The following is a 19,261-nucleotide window of genomic DNA, read 5'->3' as shown; positions in this document are numbered from 1 at the left end:
GGACGTCCCATCAGCTCGCCGGCGACTAGTGTACCTTGGTACCTCAACCGTTCCGCTGTCTTTCCCACCCGGACACTATCACTATCGATGCATTTCCTCGGCCCGTCCATGTCGTGCCCTGGGCTGTTATCACATAGTACATTACCTCTACGTCCATGGTGTTAGCTGCGACAAATGGCTCAAGAAGCAAATACAGCCTACTGATACCGTGCACATAAGCTAGGTATGTACAGTGAATCGGGCCATTGTAAACTTGAAGCATGTTATTATAGTGCTCAAGTTGCCACATTGATGTGGGTGCGTAAATGTGACCTGAATAACAGCATCTTGAAAGCAATCCAATCAGTCCACTTGCTTGAAGCAACCACCAGATTGGCGCAGGTGCCGTGTTACCATGGTGAGAAAGATGAGGCGTCCCGCAGTTGCCGGTACTCGATTGCCTCTAGATCGTCCCTACCTTACTGAGGGCAACTCGAGTGAGGTTTTCCTATCCGACTACCTCCCCAGTTACGTACCAATGATTACATGCTACTTTAAATATAGAAAGACTTTAATACCTTTTGTATTCTTCCCAGCTTTCCCTGTTCTTCGATGGTTCTTACTGCTTTTGATTCATAGACCACGTCTCGTTAACCCTTCAGCTTGGTATTGGTTAATTGTTAGTCATCCCCATTGAAGTATGCCGACTCAAAGGCACAGGGTGAGGTAGGTACCTTAATGGGAGAGCTTAGCTTAATCCCTGGAGAAAATTGGCCGATCCGGAGAACCAGTGCGCGCATGTATGTGGCTTATGTCGCCCGGGCGGGTTCACCCGAACCATTCAGGATGGCTTAGCTTAGCAGAGGGACGGGGCAAGCCCCTCTAGAGTTAGCCAACGTTTGTCGAAACCACGGGCTTGTAACACCCGTATGTCAAAAAGCTCGCCTCCTGCTTCACCGTCGCCATGTCCGTTCCTTGTCGTCCGGCTGCCAGATTGGCCTTCCGCTCCCTGCACCAGTGCCCGAGAGCTTCCGCAGTCGCGCCCCGGGCGACTCGTGCCTACCACTCCTACGACCACCCGGATCCGATAACAACCTTCCACCCTCACGAATCTACGATACTCTCCGCCGCGTATAAGCATGTCCCAGAGCATGGCTTCTCGCAAAAGGCCCTCGCTCTCGGCGCCAAGGACACCGGATACCTTGACATCAGCACCAGCGTGCTGCCGGACGGTCCCTTCAGCCTGATTCGCTTCCACCTCGTCACAAAACGCGAAGGCCTAGCCAACAAGGAGAAGGAGTTGTTCGGAGAGAGCTCGCAAGTTGGTGTCAGTGAAAAGGTGGAACTCCTCACCTGGGAACGGCTATTAGAAAACAAGGCCGTCATCGATCGATGGCAAGAGGTGAGAACCGCTCCTTTTTAGAGTCTGTTTGGGAGACTTCTTTGGTTCGATACTTATGCTGGATGCAATAGGCCTTGGCAGTCATGGCCCAACCGAGCTATGTGCCTGCTTCTCTCAAAGAACTCGCCAAGTTGGTCGATGAGATTTGGTTCCTATCCGGTGACACTGCCGTCGACCCTTCGTGGTATACCAAGCGCGCCAGCCTGTCCATGATCTACGCGTCGAGCGAGCTGTTCATGACCAACGACAAGTCGGTCGGTTTCAAAGACACCAGAAACTTCCTGCGGCGGCGACTGGGTGAGGTCGAAGAAGCTGGTGGTGTTATGGGTTCTCTTGGACAATGGGCCGGTTTCACAGCTAGCGCGGGTGTCAACGTTCTGAGGAGCAAGGGAATTCGAATCTAGGCCTCCTCAGCGGCAACGACATGTGTATAACAGGAAATACCGAGGCTGAGTTCTCGCTGTGTATGCTATTGTATATTATTGTTTCTAGTACGCAGACTTTGTCGCCCGCTGACGATGTCCCTGACGCTTTCCAGCCAGCAATCTCACTAATTGCTGTGCCGACACGTCCTATCTTATGTAGATGAGCCCTCGTCCATGACTTTGAGGGGGGTATGTTGCCCAGACGCCTGTCACTGCCAAGAAATCATTTGTTCCTCCACCCACGCTTTTTGATATACGAAATTTGATTGACCTGAACGCCGTTGCTCATGGAATTGTGAATGAAAGCTAGAAAGCTGTGGTATCAAACCAACGTCCGCTGCCGGGGGTCGGTTAAACTGTTACATGTGTCAGCCGCAACTCAGAAAGGAGCAAAGCGAGAGTTGCCCCCCAATGTAAAACAACGCACCGGATGATCTTGACGTCCTTGTCGAGCGTGGCTCGTCCTTCAATTGCGTTTGGTGTAATCATGATGTACTGACGTGATACGGAGCGTCTAGCAGCGGTGATCTGACAAAAAGGGGTGCTTGTTAGCAAAGCAGATACCATCACGCGAACAGAAAATCAGGCTTACAAGCATGTTTGTGCTGATGGTACGGTTGACATTGTCCATGAACACGTCAAATTCGTCCAGACATCGCAGGGGCGAGCCCATTGCCTCCCAAATGGCTAGCAGCATGCAGATTGATGAGAATGATTTTTCACCACCTGACAACGTCTTTGTGCTCCGGCCAGCAGTGCCCTTTCGGGTTTCATCCGGTTCCACAAACAATTGCAGCCGGCGCTGCGGATGGTCAATGGCAAGCTTGCCCCTGAAACCTCGCTCACTCAACAAGTATTGGAAGCAAATGCGAGCACGCGCCGAGATATGTCGCTGGAACAGTCGCCACCTGTTCAGTCGATCCTCTAGATTGAGCTTGCCTGCCGCCTGCTCCTCCTGCTGGCCCTTGTAGAGTTGCTGTGAAGCTTCGTATGCAGCCTCAGCCCTAGCCGCACGTTCCTTGATCTCCTCATCCGACGCTCCCAATCTTTGAGCCCTCTTCTCCAGCTGTTGGTGGATAACGGCATACTTGCTCTCGATACTCCTATGAGTTTCGCCTTCCTCGATGTACACTCGCTGCGGCGCCTTGTCCATGGCTTGTTGGGTGAAGTTGGCGACCACTTCAGCTTGTTCGTCACGCCTCGTTTCTGCTCGCTCTTTCTCGAGGACCGCATCATCACGGTCCTGGAACGCGCGATTCTTCTCGAGAACTGCCATTTTGCGCAGGTCTTCCGCTTTCTGGACTGCGAGTTGCAATTTCGTAATTCGAGCCTGAAAGTCTTTCATTCTCCCCTTCTCATCGGCAAGCGTCCTCTTGCACTCTTCGCATTTCTTATTGAGTTCATCTTGTCGTAGTCGCATTTCGCCGTATTGGGTTCCGTGATGCTCCCGTTCGGCTTTAATCTTCTCCAACTCTTCCCGGAGAGAGATAAGGCGACCATCTGCTCCTTCGTACTGGTCCAACTCAGCAGAGATATTTTCAATCCTGGCCTGAACCCGCAACAACTTACGCTCCAGCGATTGCCCCTGTTGTTGCTGATTATTGAGAGCGGCGTTGCATTTTGCGACTGTCTGGTCGAGCTCCCGCCGCTTCAGCTCTATCGAGCGTAAGTCACCGCGTAGATGAGCCAACGATTCCTTTGCCAGACTGATTTGTGTTTGGTCGTCAGACTTCATCCTAGGCGCTCGGGGGAAGGGGTTGATGGTTCCTGTGTTATATCCTGCACCGCTTGACCGGGCCATGCGAAGGCCGAAACCTCTCTTACCCGCGCCATCATGGAGGGAAATACAAGCTTGGACGTTTGGGGGAGGTGAATCGCTCATCATGACATCTTCTGCCTTCGTCCTCTCTCTTATCAGAACAATTTTGTCAATGGTGTGTGCCACAATGAGCTGACTGCGGACCCAATCATTGTCGAACTTGAGCACCCGGAGAACAGTGTCAAAGGCTGCGTCCGGCTCCCTGAGGTGGGTGTTGGGCGGCAGCCGCTTGCTGATGATGATTGGGGGAAAGCGCTGCAAGTTGACTTGTTGCATGAGTTTTGTGAGTCGTTGTTGGTCAGACTTGTTGGACACAAGGAAGCCATCCAGCGTTGCGCCAAAGACCGTTTCCAAAATTGGGGACCACTCAGGTTGAGTGAGCTGAACATGGGCTCCAATGGGCCCAACGGGCTTTTCGTGAAAGCCATTCTCTCGCTCGATCGCTTGAAGAAGGAGAGGTATCTTCTTATCGTAAGCAGCCCAGACAGAGCCTCTGTTCTGCTCCAGGCTACGCAAACGTCCTTCTGCCGAGGTAATTTCCGCCCTCTTCCTGTCGACATCGGCCTTGCCCCCTTGTAAGGCGCCCTGGGCACGATTTAGCTCTGCTCTGAGTTGCGGGACTGCGTCATTCTCTTCGGCGATTTGTTGTTTGATCATAGACTCTTCTGCTCTTGCTTCGTTCAGAAGACTCTCCTGTTCCTGACGGGCGCTCCCGGCTCCAGCGCCCAGTCGATGCTCCTCGGCTTCAATCTTGGTTTCAAACTCGGCCACCCCTTGCCCGGCGCTTTTGAGCCGTTGTTGAACATCTCTGAGTTGATGGTGTATGTCGGTGACGGATTGCTTGGCCTCTTGGTACGCCTCGTCGGCGAGGGCGATGCTTTCCTGAATAGCACCGGCTTCCTGTGATTCCGTTTCGACTGCACCTTGAGCACGCTCAAGGTGCTCGTCGCGCTGACTTAAAGCCTGCGTTGTGCGCTCAATGAGCATAGTAGCGCGTTGGATTTCCCCGTCCAGAGCAGCGACTTCATCGTTGTACTTGACGAGCACATCTTCTTGCTCAGCTACCTGTGACCAGTAAAGCTGATTACGGAGACGGCGATATGTCTTTCTCATTTCCTCATTCTTCTGAGCAATGTCCCTGAGCTTCTGCGCCTCTGAATGCTCTCTCTTCGCACGCCGGACATGTTCCTCTAGGGTCGGTAGCTTTGCCTCGTGACTCTCGAGAATTTCCGTCAGGAGTTTGTAGTCGTTATCAAGCTGTTCGAGCTGGACACCTCGAACAAAAAATTTGTATTTCATAGAGGGTGATGAAGAATTCAGAAATTGTCGGGCATTGTCCTGGGATAGAACATTGAGTGGATTGTCAACCTGCAAAGCCCAATACTCGGAGATCTCATCAACGTCGGCCTTTTTTGTAGAAATTGTTTTTCCAGTCACACTCTTCAGCTTGAAGCCACTGGCGCCAGCCCTGGAGAAATGACGTTCGACTCTGATGGTTTCGCCGTACAGATCGGGCTGATAGGCGTCTATGCCCTGATTCTTAATCCTCACAATGATGACAGAATTGTCTCTCCCCTCCTTGATGAAGCTCTTGAGACTTCCGCCTCTGTTAGTAGAGCTAGCCTTGCCGCCAAGACACAAGGTCAGGGCCGTGAGGACTGCACTCTTGCCACTTCCATTCTCGCCGACGATGAAATTGATCAGGGGACCGAGCTCGACAAAAAGGCGCTCGTGGCACATGAAGTTGATGCACTCGACACTCTCGATAATGCCGTTCTCGGCAGCATGGTTATCGCCGATGCGCTGCGGCCGGCTTTTGATTTTCTGCGTAGCACGTTGATCGTCTTGATCCTCGTACTGCAAATGCCTGAAGCCATCATCTCGGGCAATTTCGTATTGGGTTCGGGGAGGCGAGTCACGGCCAGCTCGTCCATCTTCCTCTTCTTCGTCCGCACCATCTTCGCTTCCGGAGCTTGGGAATTCGTCCCTCGGGGAGGTCGGCTTAGCCGACTGCGCAGTGTTTGATAGTCGAACCCGCTTTGACTGCATAATTCCAGAAGTGTCAGTTGATCTCATGGGTAATGTTCTGAATTCACATTCTTGAAGAAACCTACGGACGCGTTCTGAGCGAGGTTGGACCTTTTTTGCCGCACCTCAACCAACTCCTCCTCTCCGGTGCCTGCTTCCGAGACGGCGTGGGATCTCTTGGCGGGGGCCATGACGAGTAGCTCAGAAGATGCACCTGCAATTGCGCCTGCGTGGAAAAATTCCGCCGCGTCGCGCAATAGTGACTCAATGGGCCTATCGCACTGGGCGTCGATGAAGGAAGGTGGGCGCAGATGTTGGGTACCTTGCGTTGGATAATTTTGGCTGTAGACCTGCGGATTGAAGGAGCACGAAAGCTACGTGCGGCGCGTTGGATGGCGGAACGCGACTGTGTGGTTGTCCGCGGTGGGGGCTGAGGTAATGTCTGCCTTCCATGGATCGATCACTTAACGCGTACAGTGCTCCGGGCAGACTTTTATCAAAGTTACTGTGCTACCTAGGCGACTGGGGCTTTTGTGGAGCGCCTTCTGAGCGACAACGACGCTTCATGCCATAGGTATGCCAACACCAGCAAACAGTCTCTAAAGTCTGAGTTGCAGCTCTATCAAATAGATAGGTCGAGGTGGACAATTCAGGCAAGACAGACATGCACACTTCGGATCAAGTGTGTATGAAATACATGTTCACGAATTTCAATGCGCGAATCCTCAAAGATTTTTCGAAATCGCCTGGCTTCCATTGAAAGAAGTCATCCAACCTTCACTCAAATTATCAGCCCTGCCTGCGACTGAGTAGACCGCGAGCTAAAACCCACGGCTCTGCCTCAACAGAACAACAACAACTGTGTCCGTCGTCTACGCGCATTTACAACTTTATCTGGAGAGCCAAGGCACCTCGGAGCTACTTTTCATGTCTGATTCACAACGAGGAGCTGGAGATGGAGGGGACCGCAACGGAAAGAATGCTCTTAACCTACAAGAGAATTGCGTCGAGTACAGCATTTTTCTCGTCGACCCCAACGCCTCAAATGATGCATTGAAGCAACTTTCCCGACTCGAAGACATACGGAAATCTGCTCTGCAACTCGCAAACTCCCTGACCGCAGACTACATTTGGCAAAAGGGCCTCTTTACTCTCGATGTGGTCACAGAGCAAGGTTCGTCCAAAACCAGAATGATTCCATCCTTTGATTTGTGTGCTAATACTCCGACAGGCAACTCGTTTCTCCGAGGAACTACTGATTACGGAGATGCGATCGAGGACGAATGGCTGATTGTCTTTATCCTCAGAGAGCTTTCCAAAGCTCAACCCACTGCATGGATCCGTGTCTTTGACGCCGATGGGGAGTTTCTCCTCATAGAGGCGGCCAACGTTCTCCCAAAATGGTTGAGTCCTGAGACAGACCAGAACCGTGTTTGGATCAACCATGGCCGTCTGCGAATCATCCCTTACACAACCGAAGACGGCGCTAAGAACAAGCCGTTGGCATTATCGGACGCTTTGCGCGTCATCAAGGCTACCGCAGACTCTCTTCTGCACTCAGAGTTCATAGAGGCTGAGGCTTTCTATCGCCTTGAAAAGTACCCTGGCCAGATCCACAAGTCCATACACCACTCGCTCGTGACGATTCCTCGAAGACTTGTCCATGTCCTACAGCAGACTCCCAAGGCCGTTGCGCCAGCTGTGGAGTCCTTCTACCTCCGCGATGCGCTAGATCTGGACACTCTCCTGTCCAGCAAAAAAACCCTTACTTTTCCCCCAGTCGATCTTGTCACAGTGAGCGTCAAATTTACCAGGGTGTTGTTCGCTCAACTCAGATCGCAGAGATTCGAGCCTCCTGCCCCTTGGACTAGTCTTATCCAACGGGCCAAGGGAGCCGAGCACACACATCTGGAGATGGGCATGAAGCTCACTTGTGGGTTCGAAATAATGCTCAACAATGTTGAGAAGGCCGATAGTCGTGAAGCCAGGGCGGCTAGTATCACTGTCCAGGACCTTGAGGAGGATGGAGACACAGTGCTCCCTACGGACGAACAAATTCGCAGCTGGAAGGACGCCAGTCGCGAAGATGACGAGTCCTGGATGGACATCAACTACGAAGACTTTGAAAGAGAGCTGTCAGGACGTCAAGGCGGTACACAATCTCAATCGAAATCGAGCTTTGGAGATGCCACAACACAAGCAGACCTGCGCAAAATCGTCTCCCGATTTGAGGCCTTTCTCAACGATGAGAATGCAGGACTGGACGGTGCCGAGATCGATGAAATGGACATTGATGATGACGACGACGACGACGACGAATCTGAGGGAGAGCAGACAGACGAAGATGACGAAGATGAAGACAAGGCGGTCAGCTTTGATGAAGCGGAATTCTCTCGTATGATGAGAGAAATGATGGGACTAGCACCCGCAGAGTCCGACGTTAGTGATGCTCCAAGCAAATCGCCTGCGGTAAGAGAGAACACTAAACCCGTCGCGCGAGGCGAGGAACCGGACGGCGATGACCTTCGGAAGCTTACCGCTGAGTTGGAAGCTGAGCTCAATGAACACGGTGCTCTCAAGTTGAATCAACCTCAAGATAGAGCCCTAACTTCAAAGGACAAAGGGAAAGGCAGTGGGCCTGATTCAAGCAGTGATGATGAAGAGGCAAACGACGAAGTTGACATTGACTACAATCTAGCCAAGAACCTCCTCGAAAGCTTCAAGGGTCAGGGTGGTATGCCGGGTCCGGCTGGGAACATTCTAGGCATGATGGGACTTCAGCTTCCGCGAGACGAGGACAACAATGACGGTGAAGACAAGAACAAGCAATGAAGACAAACGCCCGATATCTCATAGGTCATTAATCAGTTTTCATTAAAACGACGAATGCATCTTCCTCCAGGAAGCAACCGTACGCCAGGCTCTAGACATGTCTTTCCCCAATTATGTTCTAAGAATGTTCGTTCATCATAAGCATCGCCTTTCGATATACGACCGTCGTCTACTACTCGGACGATTCCCCGCTCTTCGGCCGTTTCTTGGCCGGGCTTGATTCGCCGCTTGGTCTTCTCCCCCTCCGTGTGCCAGCGTCATCAAGAGCATCAAGCTGCGCCAGTATAGTGTTCAACCTCTTTCGTGCCTCCAATTCGCGTCCGTTCATGTCCTTTTGCGGGCGGAAGTATGTTCTCGCAATGTGCGTGATTGTATGGTAGCAGTCGTACAGCAGAAGGCGGACGTGAGCCCTCTCCTTGTCCTCAATCAGATCCGAGGAAAACATTGACATGATGGTGTGTCGAGTGTTTGAAGATCCGTTGAATCCCGCAAGAAAATCACCACTGGGCTCACGACCGACATTGAGAGCAAATAGTGGATCTCCAAAAATGAAGTTGCTCCAGTCCTTCATGCCAGCCATGACAATGCCATCGTCGTGTTGGAGAGTAAGTGACGTGCTGTCGTCTCTAGAATCCGAGCCGGTATCGTACCCATCGCCATCCTCGCTATTTGCGTCACTACCGTGGCGGTCTGTTCGTTGTAGTCTTTCCCGTGGTCTATCCTCGACCAGAGATACGTCATCTTCAGGGCCTCGTTTTCTGAGTACAAGGGTGTTGACATCTTTCCCAACGTCAACAGCCACCAACCGGGGTGTTTTGATTCCATCCAGCACATGCTCGAAGCGCTTGAACTGCCGTCGGATAGCACTATAACCCAACATTACTTGCATATCCTCCCCGTCACGAAGCACGGCTTCTAACATCGAGTGGAAGGCCACAGTCCAGGAGTGGACGCCTTTTGATTCCATCAACCTCGCGGCGACATCTCGCCTCGGGGGCTTCGTGGGATCTGTAGCTGGCGATGGCGCACGTGTAGGTAGAACAGCAAATGCAGGTCCGAACCGCCCAGTGGGTGATACTTGCTCGCAAAGCTGGCGGTATAATTGACCAATTTGAAAATCAATTGTTCTTCGTTCGGCTGACGAGAGTGGTGGACTGAGTTCGGAGATGGGGATGCCTAGTGTTGGCTTGACGAGGTTATATTCGAGGCCCAGCTCGTTCGAGGCGGCCGTATGTGATATGAGGGTTGGAACCAAAGCCCGCAGTTCTTGTACCGTGACATCAGAATGACTCGTCCCGCTCTCGTAAGTGGCTACGGGAGAGGTTGACTTGGGTGAGTCTCCTGTCTCCGTAACATTCTCGTGGAGAAGAGGCGTCTCGACAGTTTTGCCATCAAGCCATCTTAAAACGGCAGCCTCCGAGATGACGGAGGCTCGTTCAGATCGTAGCAGCTTGACCATGGGCGGCGGGGGAACGACGAGAACCAAGCTCGCTCCGGTGGAGACTTTGACTCCATAGACGCGTTGGCAATGAACCGATGGCATTACCTGAACTTGTTGGACGGTGGCCTGGGGTACCAAACGGCTTATAACGGTCTGTATTGGCTTTGCCGGAGGAGGCGGCGCACACATGGACGTCGCTGACACTGTATTGTGGTACAGGTTCTGCCCTATGGAAGGTCGATGCGTGACGGGCGGGATGCTGCAGGTCTGCGAAACGCTTTGGCAGGCGAATGGTATGCAAGGTGAAGTCGAGGTGTGAGTGCGGTGACACCGGCCAGGAGCCATGTGGTAGGGGTTGGGCGAAGTAGCTAGATATAGCCAGTCGTCCACAGCTTCCCAGACGAAGGTGTCGGGATTTGCAAGGTCGTGTTGCGGCGTAATATGGACACACGGAGTGGTCCGGCCGGGGACTTTGGACGTTTTCATGCCAAGAAAGGCAACACCAAGAGATCACTCCAATAGAAACGGTGTGTCTAGCGAGGCGGATTCGAAGGGTGAGCCGGCAAGTGAAGTTTACGGGGAATATTCGCTTATCTCTTCTGGGCTGGATGATGAGAAGGAGGAGGGTAATGATGATGACGACGGTAGCGTACTAGGTATGCGCATGAAATCACGGAAAGATGAGTCGACTACAAGCGAAAGGATGTTCGGCGATGAGCAGGGCAGAGGTTGAGGGCGTTTGAGAACCCAGGGGTGTGAAGGTCTGAGTGGAAAGGCCAATGCCAATGATGGAGTGAGTGAAGTCGGTCCACACACGAATCCTTGTTTCGCGACAAAAGACGGCAACCGTCCGAACAGAGGTCGGGGCGGCACCTCTTTGGGCCAGCATAAGTGTCTTCGTACGCCTCAAAAGAGAAGATGAGACAGGTGAGAGGAACAGGGTAAGCTAAGCTATGCAGTTGCATTGCAGCGGTCGAGGCGAGAAGCGAGACATGATGGGCGGGCGGCGCAAAAACCAGGCCCAAGGACATGAGCTCGATGAGGCAGCCAAGCATCGAGGATGACCATGAGCTGTTCCAGGACAAGCGAGACGGTCGTGAACAAGCCAACGCACGAGATGAACTAATGAGAAGCCGTAACAGGCGAGAGAGCAAGAGGTTGACAGACTAAGGCCCGATGGCTCGGTGGTGACGGGCGAGGCGTCGTGCAAGGAGCAACACTGGCTGAGTGGGTAGGAAGAGGAGAAGGCGCTCAATGAGCGGGTGAGGAATAAGCGAGAGAGACGACACTAAAAAGCGACAACGTATAAGCTGTCTGATAACAATCTGCCTTTCGCTAATTCACTTTGCCCATGAGGTGCGCAGGGAGGGAACAAGCCCGCAAGAGTACCGAAGAGCACCTATGGACTTCTAAGAGCGTGGGGGTGTGTGTGTGTGTGAGAGAGAGAGAGAGAGAGAGAGAGAGAGAGACTGACACACAAGTATGCACATACACATACAGTAGACAGGCAGAAAGAAAGAGGGAGCGGGAGGACCGAAAAAGCGACTGAAGATTTGTGAATGGATCTTACGGACATAGACCGAGAAGAGAGATGAGGTACCGTAGTGTAGATGAAAAAATGTCGGAAAAGGAGAAGACAGGCAGGGGCCAGAGAGGGGCTCTGCAACGCAGGATGCCAACAACAGACGAAGGAATGTGCCACTCGGGTTCAAGTCAAGCGAGGTTGCAGATGAAGGTCTTTTACTCCCCACAGGAGAGAGGATAAGCGTCGAGTCTGGGTTAGTCGTGCAGTTGACGATCTCCACATGCCACCTTATGCAGGCACTGGTAAGTGATGTAGATATTCCTGCAATAAGTTCAAGTATGTAGGGGCAGAGTATGCGAGCCAGTGACATACAGGCTGGTCTCTCTTCTCGCGGTATGGAAAAAGGTTGGATGGTCCGCGATCTGGGGAGGTGAGGTTGGTGAAGAAGTGGAATGAATGGAGGAAATCTATTCGTAGGGTTCTCATGATGGGATGGAGGTTAGCTTGGCTGAGAGGGTGACAGGGAACCCCCAGCGAGACTCTGCATCGTCAAGCGAGCCGGGGATTTGTTGATTGGACACGATTAAGCGAAACTGGCGGGTCTCGGATCCCCGCCCGCAGCGTCGGGGCGGCCACCCACTCACCCACTCTTTTCTCATCTCATCTCACTGTTCCATTCTCACAGCAAGGTAAGGTAGGTAGGTAGGTGCCTTACCAACAGTGCGCGGATACGGATCCATGCCAACGGATAAACACCTCAAGATCCAAGGGGCAGCCCTGGGCCAAGGTAAGATGAGATGGGAGCTTTGATACCCCGGATTGTCGTCAAATGCCAAGTCTCTATCTACTGTACGGATATCCGTACAATGGCCAGATTTAAGCTGGAATATCTTCAGTTAGCCGTCGTCTTCACCTGTGATGAAGTATATCGAATGCGTGCCTCGAGCCATTGAAACATCTGCCATGCTGAGCTTCTCACAAGAACGCTGCACATGTTGGATTGGAAAGCCTTCAGACGTGATGACTGCCTCGACGCTCACACAAGTTGTCGGAAATGCAAGCCCAAGATCCAGCCCACCAGCGCAGGAACTTTTGCTAGCGTCAAGCGGATTTGGCGAAGTATGCTGATGCAAGTCATACTTGAACTACTGTTTCCTTACTTAACTCCAAGGTAGAATATTCCAACGGGACCACCGAATCACATACCTTCTGGCCGGTCAGGTGGTCGCATTGTGCGAATGGCAAATCACCTCGCAATGAGGTAAGTACAGGATGCATTTACTAAGGTAAGGTAACATAGAAATCTAAAGTTCTGTAGGTACCTAGGTAGGTAGTTACCGATTGAGGTACGTACCCCATCTCGTAGCATTGGATGAAAGGTGGAAGACGGGCAATCTACACTAGAAGTTCTGCATCAAATATTTCAAATTCATCCAGCCAGACGGAATCCACTTGCAAAAGGGCTATGCTGCCAAGGTCTGATATATGCATGCACTGGGTCCGTAATGAATACTAATGATAGCCAATGCTGGATTCCCGGATCGACCGCCGACCCCGAGCTCCAACACACTGGCCCTCCCCCCCAGCCAGCTGACATGATATGGTGGAAGCGGCTAAGGGACGGATCTGGATCCCAAATAGAACATGGAAGTTTGGAACGTTCCATATGTTGGGGACTCGTCAAATTTATACTGATAAGGCTTAGCGCCGTCATGCTCGCCGACGCGCATTCTCCACACGGCTTACACCTCGCTCCACACTGGGCGCTCGGCTTTCAGCTGCTACTTTCCCACCAACACAACACATAGGTGACCGAGTCGCCCCAATGTTTGCGTTGGTTTCCCCATATCCCATAACACGTTGCAGAAATATCTGACCATCATGCGGTCGGTACTCGGTACAGCTCCGGTCGTTCATCGCTCTTCCTACGACCAGCATCCCATAGGCGAGAAACAGATCGAGGTTCCCATCAAATCACAATAAGCCCTGGGATTGCGAATACTCATAGCAACTCAGTCCGCATTACATCCGTACTAGAAAACACCCCACTGTTTATGCTAAGATTCAGATTCGACGATTGTCGCAGGCTATTTGGAGTTTGCGCGTCACGTACGTAAGACCAAGAGCCTTTACCAAGGCTACGCAACCAGGATGAGTTGAAACGCCGTATCTCAGGCTGCTGGCTTTGAACATCCTCGAGGGACGAGTAGGCATACATAAGACCATTCACAGTACAAACATCAAGAGTCTCTATGAATTCATCTCTCAGTGTACTGGAGAGGGCATATCGGCCTCTTTGCTGCACAATGTCTTGAAAAGGAACCAATGTGAGCCAAAGGCCCACCAATTTCAAATGACATTGCCATGTATAAGATACGGTGGTTGTCAAGATGCAGGTGAGTGAGCCATGTACTTTCTCGTCTCTCTCATCATCTAGTACTCACAAGGCCGATTGGCTGTTTCGCTTGGGTTTTCACAAAGTTTTTCCGTAGTTGGTTCCAAAACTTAGAGGATGGATGGACACAAGTGCATCCCTGACGAGCTCATACACTATTCAGGCTGCCTTGTCTTCACCTTCCTTTGGTGCCGGGCGATTCGCATTTGCTCCAGGAGACGCCTTGTACAGTTCGTTGACGTTGAGCTTCTTCAAACCATCCCAGTCACTGCGCTCAACAACACTCATGCCGCAGAAACTCTGCAAATCAGTCAGTTGATGCTCGCCAGCTCTATATTGCTAGTCTCCACTTACCTGGAAAACATCGACAAGTATGACTTTGTCGGCATTGGTGAGATCGACCTTGTGCCGCGGACTGACGACGCTGGCGATTTGCTTAATGAGCGTGTCGCGATCAAGCGAGTTGTTGCTGCGTATGGAAGGTCGGATGGCATACTGCCAAACATGTCAGCCTGAATCACTCGGCCAGGGTTTGTTGTGAATGGACATACTGTGCAGGCCGGCTTCTCAGTCTGAGCATCACTCCCTCCTTCAACCTTCTCTGCGTCGCCTTCTGAAGCCTGAGCAGTCTCATCTACAAGGTCGAAATGCGCAGCCAGAGCCTTTCTAGCGACTCGCACCACGCCGTTCTCAGATGCCTTATCCACAGAGGTGACCGGCGTCAGTCGGTTGATATACTTGGTCTTCCGCTCCTTGAGATCAGTGCAGACGCTGGCGTCTACGCACATCTTACGGCAGAGCTCTACGGGGTCGATAGGATCCCGCGTCTTCATGAAGAAGACACACTCGATACCGGCCTTGATGGCCTTGAACGTACGCTTGGTCTTGCCTTTGTTGACGTCGCTGATACCATCGAGCTCTTTCTTGATAGAAGCCTCAATGTCCTCGTCTTCCTCGTCTGATTCAACCTCTTCCCCCGGGGGAACGATGCCGTAGAGTGTCTTTGCGTACTGAGGGGCAGTCGTGTGAGTGAGCTCAAACGCGAAATGCTGGCGGAATCAACAGACCTCGTCACATAGTGCGCTGAATTCGCTAATGGACTTTCCATCCATGCCTCTGGCAAATGTCACCCAGATACCCTTGTCGCCAACCCCAAGAGCGACCCCCTTGTCCTGAAGACTGGCGACCTTTGCCTTGTGTTGCGGCGTCTGCCATTTGCCGGAACCTTGTCCACCCTACTTTCTCATTAGCCATGAACTTATACTGGACAATGGAGACTCTTCTTTTAAGCTTATTCAGCCAGAGTCAAGAAGAATGAAATGCGCAATGTAATACACAGGAATCAGATGGAAACATACCTTGCTTCGCTTAGCGGGATGGCCACCGCCACCGCCCGGCTGTTTCCTCTTTGCATCTGTCATTTTTCACGAGCTTTGCAAGCTGCAGCTCTGAAAATGTACGAAAGCGGTGCGCCGAAGCCTTTGTGAGCTGTGAGTATGGAGATTGTGGCTTGTGGGATAGCTGAGAGAGAAGCTTGGTGTGCTGCACTCAAGGTAGCTAGAAGAGGTAAAAAAGTCCACACCGCCCGAAGGCAAGAAATCAGACGAACTGGACCCGCTATGCCGTCTGCGTCTTATTGCAGCCTGAGGGTCAGTTCTCTTCAACCAGCCACCGTCAACAGCCATCAATGGAGTGAAGCTTGGTCGAAGCTTCTCAATTGATTTTGTAAAACTTGTATCTAAACGACTCGAAGACGGACGCTCTATTGTTGAAGCGATTGGCTTTGTATGCTGCTAACATGCGTTCTGAAAGTTCGAACTCCAGCGACAAAATATAATTCGATCATGGCTTCTGGGCCTTGGCGCCACTATTCTTTTACTCTTATGCCAGAGAAATTCATCTGATGCGATCAAACGCATAGGTTGGCTGTACCGGTTCCCGGGTTGGATGACTTGAAGGGAAGTCGAAATCCAGCTATGTAGAACGATTCCGCCTGCACATTTTTGTAGTTGATTCAATTTTGGCTTGCCTCCATGTGAGCACTAGAGACGCAGCAGAGGGAGGGAGAAGCCGCACCAGTCATCCAGTTATTGGCTACAGCCTAATGCACCTTGATGAGGCAAGTCAATATATCAACGAAGACACAGAACTGCCACAATTCACTGCAACCTTGGAACGCAGACTGAAGACGCAAGTATGCCATGCCTCTCAGGTCTTTCATGGCGCGACCGTCTTCAAACAACCCTCCAATACGAAAATACTTCTTTCACCCTTTCCTTTTGGGCATTGTAATAGGTACTTGAGCCTTGACACAGCAGAGGTATGGTGATACCTTGAAAGACAAAGGCCTTAAGCAAAAACGAGTGAGGGTGTCTATTGTCTGCAAATCAGTACTCGGTAGAACGTCGTCTCAAGTCAATGGTATCCAGCGCGGGAGGATAATGAACATATATATCTAGTTCATGTATGATCTAGCCGTAGTAGTCTCACTACGTTTTACAAACCAATAATCTAAAGCCAAGAATAATCATAGAATCAACCCACTACGTCTAGCCATGCGCCGAAAAAAACATTTCCTGCGCCGAGGGAACAAATCATCTTCTATGAAAAAAAAAAACTAAAAAAAAAAACTAAAACTATTGCCGTCTCTTTTACTCGACCTTTGCGTTGTTTCTAGCGCTGGCCTCGGCAGTCATGATCAATGCTCTTGGCGCATCCTCCTTGGGGAGGTAGAGCTCGACAAATTGCAGTGTCGTGGGGTTGTTGAACTCCTGGTCAGTCAGGAGCTTCTCGAGTTCGTCCTTTGTCTTGACCACGAATTTCTTGGCTGTCTGCTCGGTACCGCCGAACACTGTCGCAAGTTCCTTGTATTGCCATTGGACAACGTCATTGTACTCGGCCTCCATGCCGTGGATGAAGCGCTCGATGGTGTATCCATCATTGCAGATGACGAAGCTAGGAGACAACATTAGCGTGAGATTCTTCGAGTCGGTGCAACGGAATAAGGAGGTTGAACTCACATTGTCGTCTTCAAGCCATGGCGCAACATGGTAGTGACCTCCTGGGCCGTAAGCTGGAATGATCCGTCGCCGACGAAGAGAATCGTCCTGCGGTCCTCTCCCGCATCCTTGGCAGCGAGAGCCGCACCTTGAGCAGCACCGACAGACCAACCGATACTTCCCCAGAAGACCTGACTCAAAGCTGTGACCCCAGCAGGGAATTTGGTGTCCCAGATGCCAAAGTTGGCCGTTCCTGTCTCGGTGACGACGATGTCGTTCTCGCGAAGGTAGTTGCCAACGCGAGGCCACAAGTAAGCCTGGGTGATAGTTTGCGAGGGGTCCGAGTTGGGGCTGGGCACTCTGTTGATAACCTCGGGTGATGTGACGACGGAAAGCTGGCTCAAGTCAAGACGCTCAGTGACCTTGCGGAGGACTCCGCGCATGGTGATGCCAGGGTACTCGGAGTATCTGACTCTCATGTGTGTGCTGTGGAAGTCGATGGTGTTCAGCTGCGATGTCCTGTAAGAGAATCCAGCGGTGTTAAAGTCACTCTGCAAGAATGTTAGTAAACTGTCTTTGGGTTCTTAGGAGCAGCAGGGCAACCCACCTTGAGACCACCAATGGACAAGATCAAGTCTGAAGACTCGAGTCGCTCGCCCACATCGGGTTGCGAAGCGGTACCGGCATAAACACCACCGTAGTTGGGATGGGACTCGTTAACGGCACCCTTTCCCATAGGCGTTACGAAGACGGGAATCTTTGTCTTTTCAAGGAGTGCATGAACCTCGGGGAGAACGCGGTGGCGGATAGCGCAGGCGTCAATCAGCATGACGGGCTTCTTGGCGGCATGAAGGGACTTGAGGACAACGTCGACGACGTAGTCCTCTCTGTCAGGGTCGTTGATGGCCTCCTCGAGGTCGATGGGCTTGTTCAGGCGCTGGCCCTCGATCTTCTTCTGGACCATGTCGGTGGGAAGCATGATGTAGACGGGGCGACTGCGGATCCAGCACTCTCGGAGAGCATGGTCGATCTGGTTGGCAATCTCGGCGGGGTTATTGAGGCGCGCAACATCGCATGAAATTTGAGAACTCATGTTGGAAAATACGTTGAAATCGCCGTTGCCAAGTGTGTGGTGCAGGAGCATGCCGTTCTTTTGGGAGATAGTGGAAGGGCAGCCGACAATGTGTACGACGGGGATGTGTTCTGAGTAGGCACCGGCGAGAGCGTTGATGGCGGAAAGCTCACCAACACCGAAGGTAGTGATGATGGCAGAGATGCCCTTGACACGGGCGTAACCATCGGCAGCGTAGCCTGGAAAAATATCAGTTCGTCGAATCTTACTTGGTAAGTTGGTAGGTTGTAAGGGAAGGGAGGGTTAACTTACCGGCGTTGAGCTCGTTGACGTTACCAACCCATTTCAAGCCGCACTGGGGAAGATAGTCGAGGGCAACGAGGTTGAAGTCACCGGGAAGGCCGTGGACGGAGCGGACACCGACCTCATGAAGCCTCTTGAAAAGGTATTCGACGACGTCGACAGGCTCTATGAGCCCTTGGGTTCTGATATCAGCCATGATCGAATGTGTGTGTGTGTGTGTGTGAGTAGCTGATGGTGTGTGAGGGGTAGCTCTGGATGCTACCTCGAATGTATATTGGAGAAGTGTTCGTCTATGTAGAGCTGGAATGAAGAAGGAGAAATAGGTTACCAGCCAAGGCCAGAGGCGTATAGACTTATATCAAATTCAACGACCTGTGGAGATGGCGATACTGTTGATGTTCTCAGTCGGACTCGGACTCACTCGAGTCTCGGCATCATTGCATGGGTCGGCCAGGATCGTCAAGTCAGACCACTGGCCATTGCAGATTGAAACGACAGGGCCATCGGCGATGGGCGACAGCTCATGTAGCTCCATTTTCGTATAAGTGACAATAAGTGACAAGATACTAAGAGCCAGCAAGGCGGCTGAAGCGCAGGCAGTGGATACCGGGTCTCGGCATGCGACGGGCTCGATCAAGATTTGGGTCAAAGGGGACCAAGATTGGGTCCTGGCACCAGACAGGCGAGATAGTAGCGTTGTTACCCATCGTGGTGCGGCTCAGAATAGAGTAGAAGGGGAGCAGGCGATGATCCGTTGCACCGAGTAAGGAGACTCAGTCAACAGTGGGTGATGTAATTGAACACGCCACAGGAGGTTGCGGTCACCAATTCACCGGGCTCAGGCCGGACTAGGCCGGTGGGTTCCGGAGGTGAGGTGAGGTGAGGTGAGGTCCCAGATATCTGAGGGAAAAAAGGATTTGTTATGGTACCCTGTCACTGTTCGACGTAAGGCAACCTTCTACTAATAGTGAGACAATGGAATGGGACGATAATAGAGTTGCCCGCGTTCAGGGCAGAACAGGGAAGAAAGTGAACGTATCC

The 19,261-nt window shown here is 51.9% G+C and overlaps 6 protein-coding genes across 6 annotated transcripts; 2 read left to right on the top strand and 4 right to left on the bottom strand.

Annotated features, from left to right (window-relative positions):
* Positions 1-943: 943 nt before the first annotated feature.
* On the top strand, positions 944-1,402 carry COQ9 (Ubiquinone biosynthesis protein coq9, mitochondrial; the record flags this gene model as incomplete). The annotated part of the gene is made up of 2 exons (XM_065759087.1): positions 944-949; positions 998-1,402. 2 exons carry the CDS (start codon positions 944-946, stop codon positions 1,400-1,402), a joined length of 411 nt encoding a protein of 136 aa, XP_065612397.1.
* Positions 1,403-2,320: 918 nt separating this feature from the next.
* smc6 (Structural maintenance of chromosomes protein 6) lies at positions 2,321-5,674 on the bottom strand (the record flags this gene model as incomplete). Its single annotated transcript, XM_065759086.1, has 2 exons — positions 2,321-5,597; positions 5,670-5,674. 2 exons carry the CDS (start codon positions 5,672-5,674, stop codon positions 2,321-2,323), a joined length of 3,282 nt encoding a protein of 1,093 aa, XP_065612396.1.
* A 1,313-nt stretch (positions 5,675-6,987) lies between these two features.
* Positions 6,988-8,485, top strand: N0V96_010869 (uncharacterized protein; the record flags this gene model as incomplete). Its single annotated transcript, XM_065759085.1, has 2 exons — positions 6,988-6,995; positions 7,063-8,485. The coding sequence occupies 2 exons, from the start codon at positions 6,988-6,990 to the stop codon at positions 8,483-8,485; spliced, it is 1,431 nt and encodes a 476-aa protein (XP_065612395.1).
* Positions 8,486-8,657: 172 nt separating this feature from the next.
* Positions 8,658-9,226, bottom strand: N0V96_010868 (uncharacterized protein; the record flags this gene model as incomplete). Its single annotated transcript, XM_065759084.1, has 2 exons — positions 8,658-9,189; positions 9,222-9,226. The coding sequence occupies 2 exons, from the start codon at positions 9,224-9,226 to the stop codon at positions 8,658-8,660; spliced, it is 537 nt and encodes a 178-aa protein (XP_065612394.1).
* Positions 9,227-14,196: 4,970 nt separating this feature from the next.
* Positions 14,197-14,954, bottom strand: N0V96_010867 (uncharacterized protein; the record flags this gene model as incomplete). The annotated part of the gene is given in 3 exon segments (XM_065759083.1): positions 14,197-14,895; positions 14,922-14,929; positions 14,948-14,954. The coding sequence occupies 3 exon segments, from the start codon at positions 14,952-14,954 to the stop codon at positions 14,197-14,199; spliced, it is 714 nt and encodes a 237-aa protein (XP_065612393.1).
* A 1,543-nt stretch (positions 14,955-16,497) lies between these two features.
* N0V96_010866 (uncharacterized protein) lies at positions 16,498-18,416 on the bottom strand (the record flags this gene model as incomplete). Its single annotated transcript, XM_053196884.1, has 4 exons — positions 16,498-16,801; positions 16,867-17,396; positions 17,453-18,156; positions 18,230-18,416. 4 exons carry the CDS (start codon positions 18,414-18,416, stop codon positions 16,498-16,500), a joined length of 1,725 nt encoding a protein of 574 aa, XP_053045572.1.
* Between the last annotated feature and the right edge of the window lie 845 nt (positions 18,417-19,261).

Source organism: Colletotrichum fioriniae (assembly GCF_027942845.1).
Source record: "Colletotrichum fioriniae strain IMI 355084 chromosome Unknown scaffold_15, whole genome shotgun sequence".
NCBI lineage: Eukaryota > Fungi > Ascomycota > Sordariomycetes > Glomerellales > Glomerellaceae > Colletotrichum > Colletotrichum fioriniae.
This window is presented reverse-complemented; position numbering and strand designations above follow the sequence as displayed.